The 13,027-nt window shown below is 36.6% G+C and overlaps 1 protein-coding gene across 1 annotated transcript in view; it reads right to left on the bottom strand.

Moving 5' to 3' along the window:
- The window catches only part of grik3 (glutamate ionotropic receptor kainate type subunit 3), a 117,595-nt gene that overhangs the window by 19,002 nt on the left and 85,566 nt on the right, over positions 1-13,027 (bottom strand). Inside the window, exons 8-10 of the mRNA XM_088013799.1 lie at positions 12,558-12,665; positions 10,237-10,350; positions 5,912-6,115 (exon numbers count right to left, since the gene is read on the bottom strand). Coding sequence (XP_087869925.1) covers positions 5,912-6,115; positions 10,237-10,350; positions 12,558-12,665 — 426 coding nt within the window. The remainder of the gene's footprint in view (positions 1-5,911; positions 6,116-10,236; positions 10,351-12,557; positions 12,666-13,027) is intronic.

The raw sequence follows: 13,027 nt of genomic DNA, 5'->3' as shown, positions 1-13,027 counted from the left end.
TGCACACAAACCAGGCGCAAGCACTACACACACAATGTCCTAGTATGTGCCACATGGTGCGGTGTTATCTGGGTTTGCAGATGGTAGGCTTAACATTGCTGTCCCTGCAGACCTTCTCACCTGATAACAACCTTGAGAACATTTATTAACACTAACATGATCAACATATTCTCAAGAGGCACTAATACATAGCACCGTTAGTTAGAGCTATATATTCTGGCCGCTCTCAGCATGCAGTAATTAAATATTACCAACAATGCTTTCATATCAGGCGTGCATATTCTCCTTCTGTTGTGTTTCATAGGCACGCAGAATTAAATAAATGTTACATTTTTTCTTAAGTTCAAATTGAGACACAATTCCAATTATGCTTTTCATTTAACTGCACTCATCTTCCCATCAGCTCTGACCAGCTTCCCCATTCCTGCTAAAGATCAACATTCCTACAGCATGATGCTGCAAACATCACGTCTTACCATGCTAGAGATGTGTTCGAGGCGGTTGTTGTTTTGCCATACATACCAGCTGAAAGCTTCAATTCTTGCCTAATATGAAAAGAGCACATTTCCCAGATGTTTTCTGTGTGCACTTATTGACTTGTGACAAATTAATAATGTGACTTCTTGTTGCATTCTGGGGTTTTTTCTTGCTAGATTTGTGGCCTGTTGGCTGCTTCTCCGATTAGTTGTTTGTCCTGTCTATGAGTTTAGGTGAATGGCCATATCATTTTAGGTTTTTTAGGTGTGGCCAATTCTTCACATTTTAAGAGAACAGATTGAAAAGTGCTCTGACAATAAACAATAACATTTTATCATCAGTCCTACTGCGTACTTATACTGTCTTTAATGAACCTTTATTTGGACATTCTGGTATATGGTAAAAACAGTCGATATTCCAGTTTATTTATTTTTTTGTGAGGTTAAATAGGGTTGATGGCTGGATGACCTGAAAATGTGCTTTCAAAGATGTTTGTGGGGATTCAGGTCTTGCAGTACTGAAGCATACAAAGAAGTTGGAGGAAAAAACAACACAAGCATTATTTAGTTGCAGTCTGTAACTGATTTAACAAAAGGTATATCTTCTGAGGCAAATCAATTATAGGTCTGCAATAACAGTACAGGTCAGTTGCATCAACAAGTTGCCCTGTTGCATCTGATAAACATCAAAGTTTCTCTCCTGCAGGTTAGAATGATCTCCTCACAAATAAATAACTTCTTTTCAGATAAAATACTGTTAAAGCACTGTTAAATAATCTGCAACTTTATGTTTTTACCATAAATCTATCTGACAACATGCACAGACAAAGAGTAAGTGTGCTGGTTAAACCTTTCAGTGTATCTGTCGGTGAAGAGATTAATTGCCTTGAAACAAACGAAGTGCTAAGAATGCTATTAACATTTGCATCACAGCCTGATTAACGTGATCATCTATTTTGACTAAATCAAGTTCAACAAGGCCTATTGCATCATTTAGCACCTTACAAACAATGCCCTTTGGCACAGCAGTGAGTTTCGTGACTACAGTAAATTAAACCACTGCATGCTGCATATATCAAATTGTGACACTTGGCAATGTCAACCCAAAATTTCCCTTCTCGTGGAGAAAATCAGATAAGCTGATATTCATAGATAAAATGTGTTTTTATTCAATCTTTTTCAAAGCACAAACAAATGTAGTGAGCTACATTATATGTTTGGGGACCATTATGTGTTTTCCTGACTTATTTTTGTACCCCTTCTGAAAAAAAAAAAACTTTCAAATATTATACACCTTATCTAGTGCCTCTAAACAGAAGGTCCAAGGGGTGTTAGGAGGTTAACACAAAGTAATTACAAAAATGAAAGAAATACCAGTATGTCCATATATACTTTCTTCATGTTGTGTATTACTGTTATTATTTTTCCTTCCAACAGATTTGTAGATATGATGATTCCTTTTGATGCCTGCATCCCATGTCATCTCAGGGTCAAATCGACTGAGCTTGCCTTTTAGCCCATGCTTCAGGTCTGCCGAATTATGATCAGCTTACTCTTATCAACAAGGCTAGAAAGCACTGAACCAAAAAATAGAACTGAATAAATATCTACGTTATCTCCTTGCATCCATAATACTTGGATAAGAAGAAGTAAAAGCAATAACCGGCAGTATAGATGCTGATCTTCGATTCAGGTGTTGCACTGGAAGCAATGAGTAAATTGATGATTCTTGCACAGATGGCACTTTGGGTGAGCTCTTCAATGGTTTTAGTCTCTTGCTTTTCAAAGCTATAAACTAAAAGAAAATACACCAATAGTTAAGCCCTGATGTTTATGTAAACTGTATAAGCAAATGAAGTCATTTTCTTCACTTTGTGGCAATAAGTCAGACTAAAAATGTCTGTTTTAGGCCAGTTAGGATAAGTATTTTTATTTTCCTAAATGTTCCAAAACTGATTAGAGAATATCTTAGATGTTCCTAAGCCTTAGACTTAGACAAGTTGAGGCTTAGGAACAAATCGTTTCTCCTAATGTACAATAAGCCTACGGATATATTTAAATTAGCTATAAACTCGCTTAAAAGTTAATGTTAATGTTATATATATATATATATATATATATATATATATATATATATATATATATATATATATATATATATATATATATATATATATATGTGACCACTATACAGTATGCGTGTACACACCTCCAACAATCCATTGATAGAAATTAACCTATCATAAAATCTAAAACTGCTATGATGATGTAACTATACACAATTTAATTAATTACCACACAGTATCAACATGTTTGCACGTTTACATTCTCATCATTATTGTCATTTATTACAGCCTCTCACCATGCTGGTCATTTCATTATGTCATCTACTTGATATTAATGCGGACGCTCAGCTGTCAGCAATGAACTCTGACTGCCTGATTGTATTTGATCTGATGAAATGACTGACAAAAAAACAACAAAAACTGTCAAGACTGTCAAAACTGTCTTCTTCCAAGTCTGCCATGTTTGTTTAGACTGAAGTCACGTTAAAACTCTTGAAGTTTTGTAAGATTTCCTGTCTGTGAAATCAGCTTGTCTGTGGTGTGTTGCTCCTGTTGTGTGACTCGACCAAAACTGTTTTATCAAAGATTTTTGGCATCATGTGTGTGGTCTCTCAGGATTTGAAAGTAAATGACGATTTTTAAATCTTGCTGTATGAACGAAGCATTACTGGGGCCAAATTTAAGAAAAAATAATTACAATTCAAGAACTTCTAAGAATTTTGCTAATTTTTTTTAGAATTTTTAAACTGACAGCAGAGGTTTAGTCTTGGGAATCTTTGAGAATAAGGGCTCTGATCTCAATCACAAGTTGGCCTGGAAAGCTGACTAGGATCTATGAGGAGGAATGGGCCAAACTTTGAGGTATTTCAACTCGTGTGATACTCAAAACATTTGACACAATCATACAGTTTAAGAAGCAGTTCTATCAGTCGTGAATAAGTGTTTATAAACAAAAAAAACTATGAAATAATCTCAGAAAAAAACTTTAATTATGGTGGCCTTTGACAATTTTTTTTTCTAATCCTAATTCAGTTAATTTGTAGTGAGAAAAAGAGGAAAATGTGCTGTGTCTGCATGCAGTTAATGTAAGTATCTGGTTTAACTTCTAGATGCTACTGCTTACTAATGTTTTGCCCTTTAACAGCTTGTATTAGAATTTATGCACAGCACAGAGGTGTCTATCACCGGACGCTATCTCTTTGCAAAACAGTATTTAAATCTTATGTTATAAGTAGCTATTTATTAGTACCACAGCTGTTTTCTTTGCCTACAAACCGGTAACCTTTTTCACTATGGCAACGAGGACCATTTCTCTTAAAAACCAAAGACAAAAATGTACTTTTAAATTATGGCATTGTGCATTTCCAGTTTGTGCCTGACTTGTCTGCCTCTGGTAATCCATTTGTTCCCTTAAAGGTTATAGTTATCAACGTGGATCTGGCAAAAAGCTTGCGTGTAAAAATAAAGTGCTGCAGTGGGAGTCCACCTTTTCCAACCCTTTCAGCACCAAGCCATTGACTCCTGCCACACAATTCCCTGCACTAAATGCCACTTACGCTATTACAAGTTTTCAGCTGAGTACAGCTCTGACCTGATGGGGCTGAGGACAAAGGGAGTGCACCGACAGGGACACTTATGAAATGCCAGCAGAGAATAACCACCACCAATTGAATGCAAGGCTGTTTCATGGCTGCTAAGGTTTTGAGTTTGACAGAGACTGCTGCGATCACCTACTGTCCTGTGGGAAGACGATGGTCGACGTGTTTGCAAAAATCCTTTCGAGATATGCTTCATCACACGCTTTCTTCCAGACCCCTGGTCATCCAGCTGTGGCGAGTGTTGCGTTTCACCGAGTGACATCAGCACACTCATAACTTTTAGGCAACCTTGACATAATTGTGCCATAAATGTAACTGACAGGTTGGAAGGCTCTTCCTGACTTGTACTCAATCATAACTATATCACTGTCTCCATGGAGGACACAACCTGCAATTCAGATGAAAGGCAGGGCATTCTGCAATGACACAAAATGGTTCTACAAAGTAAACAGGAATAGTGTCTAATGTTAAAAGGAATATTTTGACTTCCAATAATATTCTAAATACAATTTTTTTCTTAGTTCATAGACAAAAAAATTCAATGAGTATTTAAAATTAAGCTCACCTGAGAAGTAGAAACAGATAAAGTTAATAAAAACTATGTTGCACAGATAATAATGACGGCTATATTCATAAGCAGTCTGGGCATAAAGTGAGTGGCTCTAACTGGGCCTGAGAGAAATTGTGGCTCAGGAACTCGGGTGCCTGTGAAGAACTCACACTTCTGTTTTTACACTTAACAAGCATCCACTGTGTAAAAACAACACAAGGTTTTACAAGTGTAAAAAATGTACAAAAGTGTAAAACAACACCCACTAAAGGCTGGAGAACTGGAGAAGAAGCAGCTAAAGCACGTGCCATTAATGTCTGCAACGTTCAAACCAAAAAGCTGAGTTGATGAAGCAAGAGAACTTTCTCGGCCATAATTAACATGAAACAAGCTGCGACGCAAATAATCAATGAGTCATATCAAAACAGAGACAAATCATGCTAGTGTTAGTCTAGCAGTGTAACAGTGAAATAATTGTGACCTTTAATGCGTAAAAATTGGATAGGAGAAAATATATGTCACTGTCAAGGTAAAAAGATTGAGAATATAGTGTCTGGATCATATTCTTTGAGGTGAGTGGGATAAAATAACATTAATAATGCTGACAATGCAGTACTGACAAAATAAGTGTTGTCTTTCTTATAGCGTAGCATTTTGAATTGATTTTATTAACATTATTGATCAGGACATCCTGCTTGAAAACAGTTGTTTGGTGTAAGAGATTTGAAAAGTTTTTATTTATTTGAATTCTGAAATGTAACAATGACACCTTACTCTGTCCCTCACCCGTGACAAAAAAGTAATATTAGAAGATTTTATTTCTAAAAGATTTGTTTTGAACTGCAAGGGACCTTAAACCATCTTTCTTTACTATATGCACAATCTGGAATGGAACTTGGCTTACCATGGCTTTCAAGCATTTTGTTTTGTCCCACTTGCGCTTATTTGTATAAAATATAACTGGGAATTCTTGTACTACCGCAGCACCCAGGCAGTCTTTGAAATGCAAAAACATCTCATATTCATCATCGCTATAGTGAGTGAATGCTTGTGTGAACATTTCAAACACAGTTATGGTGTTAATTAGTGAGGCTTGCAGATGCTGGCAGGTTTATTTTATCCCCATTATGTAAAGCATAAGGTGATTTTTTTTAGTCATTATCTCATCAGCTGAAGCCAGAGGGGAAAATAAAAAAAAATATGATATAAAGCAAGACTTACATGTTCCATAAGTTCCCTAATCATGCCATTCCACTGTCCCTTGTCATCCTGTGAGCCGTATTTTCCATCAGGCACCAGGCGGATCTCATACGTGAAGCCCAGGATTTTGGCGAGCTCTTTCAGCAAGTCGATGCAGAATCCTTCAAAACGGTCGTTCCCAACCAGTGCCTTGTCAGACTTCTTAAGCATGACATATGGCTCCTCCTGCACGGACCCAAAAGATCAAATGAGAAGCATTGGTGAGGTCAGCTTTTTCAATTTGTTTCAGCACATGCACCTAATTGAAGAAAAGCGATCTGAGCTGACGAGTCGCTGTAGCACTTAACAGATAGTGACAGCAGATTCAAGTTCAGTGTGCAGCTACAGAGACTTAAAATATGAAAGGAGATTGAAGTTTTTCCACATACAGAAACATGAAATAACCAAATGCTAAGCTACATTAGGCCTATACAAACAAAATGGATATTAACTTATTTAGCTGGTGGATACATCGTAGGCAGACGCTGTAATAAACTGTGACAAAGTCCTTTAACCAAGAAACAAAAGTTCACATCTGCCTTAAAACTATGAGGAAAATCAGCTTTCAGATATGAGTTAAATCAGTGCTGACAAGAGTAAAAAAAAAGAACCATGAGCAAAATACTGGAAAACATGTAAACTTAAATTCTGTGTTAAAAAGACTCATGATGGCAAATGGCATTTAACAAATAAAATAAGTGCATTTAACCAAAAGGGGCTGTCCGTTTTTTGCAGTGTACAAAAACAGGCAGGTAATGTTGTTAAGATAATAAGTAGTTATTGCAAACTAGCTGTTTGAGCACAAACCCCAACCAGTCACTGGCATAAAATCAGTGACTGGTACAAGCAATCCTCTTATTACTCTATAAAGACCAGAATATCAAATAGATATTATTTGCATGAGAAATAAATATACTTGGAGCTACGTAATTCAGTGATTAGTTTTTCAATATTTAATATCAAAATAACTAAACATTATATATGAAAGTAACATTTTCTGTTCAGCTACCCAACAGTCTTTAGAGGCCGGCGATAATCCACCCGACTGATCACAATTTGTCTGATTACGGACGGAAAGCAAAAGTGAAAAGGAACATGAACACGACGGTGCCTTCATAAATTGTCAACATCCTCCAAAGGACAGCAACGGCACTGTTGCCCGCAGAGACAATGACTGAATCTGAATTGCTCATAAATTATTTCCTTTATTTGGTGCTTGTTACTATTTCCCTGCCAGATAGACTTGCAAAGTACTGATGTGCATTTAAAAACATGTCGGTCCATAAATGCAAAAATAAACTACAATTTATTACACCCAACTGCCATTGTATAATTTACTAACTGAGCTCAGAAGCTGAGTAATTAATTCTCTTGTGAAGGTGACCCCTTGCCATTGTGTTTTGTCAGTGGGAGAGAGAGGTTCAAAAGAAAAAAAGGGGGAGACACAAAGGAGAAAACTGGCGACCATAGCACTTACAGTATGACAATCAAAAAATTATCAGTTATTGGAGAATCAAGCGTTAGTGAAATACTAGGGGACACCCAACCCATATTTGTTAATATGTATTACACCCAAAGCAAATAAATTGACATACTCAAAATTCAGAAACCAGTTGAGCTATTGATCTAAAATAAAATAGAATCATCACAAAAGGTCTTCTCTTTTAGTCAGCTGTGCTTGATTTTTTGCAGTTTTTACTATGTTATTTTTTATTTTATTTTGTTAAATTAAATGTATTAAATTTTATGTTTTTAAAAAATGTGCTACATTTTGTAATACAGTATCGCCATTTCAAGATTGAGGGACAAGAAATGCTTCACATTAATAGGTTAATAAATAAAACTCCCAGAAATGATCCATGCAAAGAAGATATGACTTTTTTGTCTGAGAAATCGTCCATCTAAGATGGGCCTATTGGCTCCTGCATGTAAATACAAAAATATTCTTAATGAATCTGGTACAGAAATTGAACAAATAAAATGTTTGCAAAAATGAAGAAGGGTACCCAGGTTCTCAAATGTTTCCCACTGAGTGCTAACAAAATGTATCTGACTGTTCCTATAATATCCAAATCTGTTTGGATATTATAGACACAAAACTGCCTCTTAAATAAACGAGACATGAATACTTGATGACAATGCATTTAAATAGCAAAATGCTTGGCCAAAAACTTCGCTTAACTTGTCCAATTAACTTGATCAAAAAGTTTGCATGTTTAACGAGAAGGCCATTACCATCTGTTTCTAGCCTTCCCGTTTATGGAATTCCCCAAGGTTTGGACTCAAATCAAAGTCTTTATACCAGCTCAACCCTTCTAGTCGCAGCATGAGCGTGCACAACAAAAAGAGGAGGAAGGCAGGCTTGCAAATAGACATTACAGGCAATGGAGTGCAAACAATTATTGTAAGAGGAAAAACACATTAAGTGCCCTAATCTCTACTGCGAAGTTATCAGTATAAAGCTGTCAGATGTCGTGCTCATGCATCACTGAGAATCAGTGTGATGCAATTTCATTACACTACGAGGGGAGATTGATATTAAAATATAAGCTCTTCTTAACAGTTTGAAAGTTTTATGTTCCTAAACTAATGATTCCTGAAGAAACTGCAAATGAAGAAGGCTTGTCAGATCCAAAAATTATATATTTAAGAAGACGGAAAGAAAATAAAAGCTACTTAACACCACAATGGCATAAAATCAGTGACTGGTTCTGTATCGTGGTTCAACATTAGACCACTTAAATCCTTGTTCATTTTCTCCATTCTGAGACAGAATTAATATAGATAGCACCTGATAGGCAATAATTATTCCTTACCACAATCCTGCTTGTCATAATTATAGCTTTGTGGCTCAATATAGGCATAATAACAGTGTTTATCATTGTAACTTTAAGGGGTGTGCAGGGGAAGGCCTGTGCCATCACCTCTGTGATAGCTCCTCCACAGACACCAACAGCCAGTGACAGAGCTAAGGACAAACAACGGCAAGTAAATGGTAATGTGGGTCTAAAAGAGGCATTTCTAGGTCTTTTTGTCTGAACGTGTAATTAACGCTAGTTTATAGTCTCACTTGCTCCATTTGTGCTGCTTTCTTCCTGATCTCCACTTCCAAAGCTTAAATGTCCAGTGAGCCAAGTTGCTACAACACACAATTCAGCAAAAAAAATATTACCCTCTGATGATAATAGACAAACATTTGGCTTATTTTTTCCTCAATCAGACAAAACAATAAAAGCATTCCCTGGTTAAGACTCAAATCATTTAGACATCTAGAATATAGCTGATGACAATTTGCTAAAGTTCAAACAGAGCATCAGAATGAGGTAGGACAAAATGATTTAAGTGAAGTTGAATGAGAAATGGACGTTTGCTCCAGTCAAAGTGTTTTACTAGGATTTTCACGAACAACCATCTATCAGGTTTACAGAGACCAAAATAAATGTAGGTAATAAAGTGAACAGAGTGCATAACACCCTGCAGAGGCCCTTTACATGGCCCTTAGATTAGCTAAGGAGCGATGAGGGGAGAAGCGCAAGAAATGGGTTTTCATGGCGTTGCAACTTCATGCAAACTTTACTTCATCAAGAGCAATGCAAATTGTAAGATGTAGACGTGTAAACACAACGCTATGCACCAATCAACTCAGGAATGAGAAATCACTCTTCTCTGTCTGGTAATCAAACCGACGAGTCTTGGTTTGGAAGCTGCCAGGAAAGTGGTCCTTGTCAGACTTTATTATACCAAGCGTACATTTTTTCAGGGTATGGGATAGGCTCCTTCGTTCCCGTGACAGAAGCTCTTTATGATGAAGCACACAATAACATTTTTAGCAATTTCATGCTCTCAAAAATGTGGGAAGATAATTGGGATCACCATATTCCAGTTGTGAAATAATTTTGCACCAGTGCACAAAGTAAAGTCCATAAGCAGATGGATGAATGAGTTTATTGTTTAAATGCAAAAAAAAAATGATAGGGATGAATTAGAGCATAGATTCTCATCCAGGCTATCTTGTCTAATGCTTTTGCCTGAGCTCAAGTGCTCCCTTAAAAGTGATCCTTCCAAAAGCATGTGGAAAGCTTTCCTAGAAGATTAAACATGTTGCAGTCTATATCGTAACGGAATATTAATCACTAAAGCTTGCTTGTTTGCAAAAGCAGTTGTTACTTTAATTATGGCAATACAATGTATTAAAAAAATGTTTTTGAAGAGGATTTTTTTTTAAAGAAAACTAAATATGCTAATTGCATTAAACCTGATTCCTAGCACATAATCAGTAAGAAAAGTTGGAAGACATGGTGACCTACCAGAATGGTGGTGATGACAAGAGAACGGTTAGACAGAGAATCAGTGATGTTCATCCCTTTTCGCTTCGGCACTTCCGTGATGTTAAGACCTCCTGACGCACTCCACTTCCCCACCTGTAGAAGATGAAAAGTGTGCAAGCTAAGTGTTCTGTGTCTGTTGGCGAGCTATGACCTCCACAGACTCCCCCGCCAACTGTTTCCTGCATTAGTGCCAGGTTGAACACATCTCCAGCAGCATTAGATGATTGGCTGTGTCACCTTTTATCAGCAGGCTAAGGTGCTCTGCAAAGTATAGGTAGTCAAGAATATACACTGATAGGAAAAAAAAACAAAAAAAAAAACATGTTGGGTAAACCACACAATGATAACATTCTTCGAAGAGTATCGTTATTTACCTGAGATGATCATGAAAATGCTGATGAACTACTAAAAACACCATATTACCTCATTTGCAATTATATTATTAGTGCTCTCAGTTTTAACAATATGTAACGATAAATGAAAACAAAAAAAAAACTAAATGTTGAGTAGGACACTACCAAACACAGTGCTTATTTTAAACCTTACAGCTAATTTGAAAAGAATAAAGAGGGAGAAAAATTGGAGCTTGGATTCCATTGTGCGAGTAATTTTTCTCTGCAGTGTCAGTGAGATAAGCAAAGTGATTTGAGCAAATAAAAAGAAGTTACACATGCAAGAAGCCTTAAGGCAAATATCTCAGCACATTGTAGAAACGCACTCTGGAACATATCATTAGCACAAATAGTCCTGTGGCTGTCTATAGCAATCTCTGTTTGCAACTCAAGCTTTCCACCAAGCCCTCCTCTGTTTCCTCTATTGCTACACTCTGAGCTTTTAATATTCACTGGGATTTGTGCTTGAGGTGAATCCATTTAAAGACGCTCACCATCCAACACACACAGACACAAGCGCACACAAAAGCATGAAAAATGCCTGTTAATGTCCTCCCTAGCTAATCCAGGGAGAGGCATATGCTCTAATTTGAAAACCACATTAGTTACAGCTTGTCTCACAAAACCGGAGAGGACTCCAGGAGAGAATTTAAAAATATCAGGATGCTTTCCGCTTTGCAAAACTCCTTCTAATAGCACCGAATTACAATTAGTTCAATTCATTTAACATGATTAGCATGAATTAGTTGATTCAAAAGTTATTTTCTCATGCAAATACACAAAGAGCATTACACTTAATTCACCATCTTGGGCATGCTCTCGTCTACCAAAAGTGACACACTGAGAACCTGTTCATAAACTTAGGCTAATATTCAATTACAAGGGATTAGTTGGGAATAAAAAAAGTCCACATCTTAACAGGCTCACCCAGTTAAAGCCGATTCTGTGGATATGCAAGGAAGGAAAGAAAAAAAATCCAGCAATCTACAGCAGGCTGTGGATCAACGCTAATATGCCTGAGTGAAGGATCTGTCAAAAGCACAATAATAATACGGCATCAAATAATTTTTGCAATGCTTCAGTTTAAATGGCTGCGCGCAGGACAAGACGCCAGTGAAAAGGAGAAGAATCATTTCAAAGCTCTGTTCTGGAGGGTTACAAGCTGAAAAGTCTCTGCTATTATACTGTAGAGTCCTAAGCCTTGAGGGAGTTTCTGAAGAAGTCATAATGGGACTCATCCTTATTTTATTCATTCACACTGTATGAAAGCCACTTAGCAGATAATAGCTGTTGTAGTTGCCCTCCAGTATAATAAAATACTTTCTACAATTTTGCCCTGGTAGATGTTGTTTTTATCTTTTTGTAAAATGTACTTATTCAGTTTAGTGCCAAACACCATTTAAGCATTACCTCAAATTATCACTTAGAGATTCTGCTACTAACACACAATTGTGTAACCCAAACAATTTATTTTACTATCTACTAACTTATGCTTATGTTTTAACTCCCAATACTCCTCTTAATAAGAAAGCCAAATGACACTTCAACATTAATATTTCAGTATTTTAAAAAAATATCTGTGATTAATATCAAAAGATGTGAAACAGAATCTGAAGAAAATGTTTTCTATAGCTGCAATCTCAAGACTAACATCTACATTTATCTTAATAAATATATCCTCAATCTACTTCTATAGATGGATTCAAATTGGATTGCATACATACTTTATTGTTTCAAATAATGAAATATAATTTGCAAAGGATGTAGTAAAAGCCGATTGTATTCACTCACTGACTTTGCAGCTATATCCCCCATCCTGCATAAGCATCCGGCCTCAGTGGAAAGGAAGAGCTTTCCTTTAACAGGAAGGAACCTTCAGCAGAGCCCAGTTTGGTGAAACAAACTCACCTTTTCAAGTCCATCCTCCTTTAGACTGACGATGTCCAAGTCAAAGTCTGTGCGTAACCCAGTCGTCTTGTTGAAGGACAACCTTCCAGTCAAACCATCCCAGTGAGACTGAAACATGAAAATGTTGCATATTAATAAAGAACATTTCAATTATATTAGCACTGCAGAAGATTTATTTTATGGAGGCTTGAGTGATCCATCCATCCATCTTTCTATCGTTCTTGCTGCAATGTCATTAGGAGGTGGAATAACAGAATATATTTGCTTGTTGCGTAAATTGCAAAAGCCTTGCCTGAATGTAAATTTTAAACATTGTTTCTGTTCCTTAATTTATTTTGTATTCTTTATGTTTAGCAAATACTCTGATAGCCCAAACACATAAAAAGAAATATACTTCCTGCCAAAAAAAAAGTGCACTTTATCTTCCTGCTGAAAATAAATTCACTCCCACACATACACAGACCAAAAGC

The sequence above is a fragment of the Poecilia mexicana genome, unplaced genomic scaffold (genome assembly GCF_051168715.1).
Source record: "Poecilia mexicana isolate PSO_F unplaced genomic scaffold, ASM5116871v1 scaffold_16, whole genome shotgun sequence".
In the NCBI taxonomy this organism is placed as follows: domain Eukaryota; kingdom Metazoa; phylum Chordata; class Actinopteri; order Cyprinodontiformes; family Poeciliidae; genus Poecilia; species Poecilia mexicana.
Note: the sequence above shows the minus strand (reverse complement) of the source record. Positions and strands in the feature narration are given on the sequence as shown.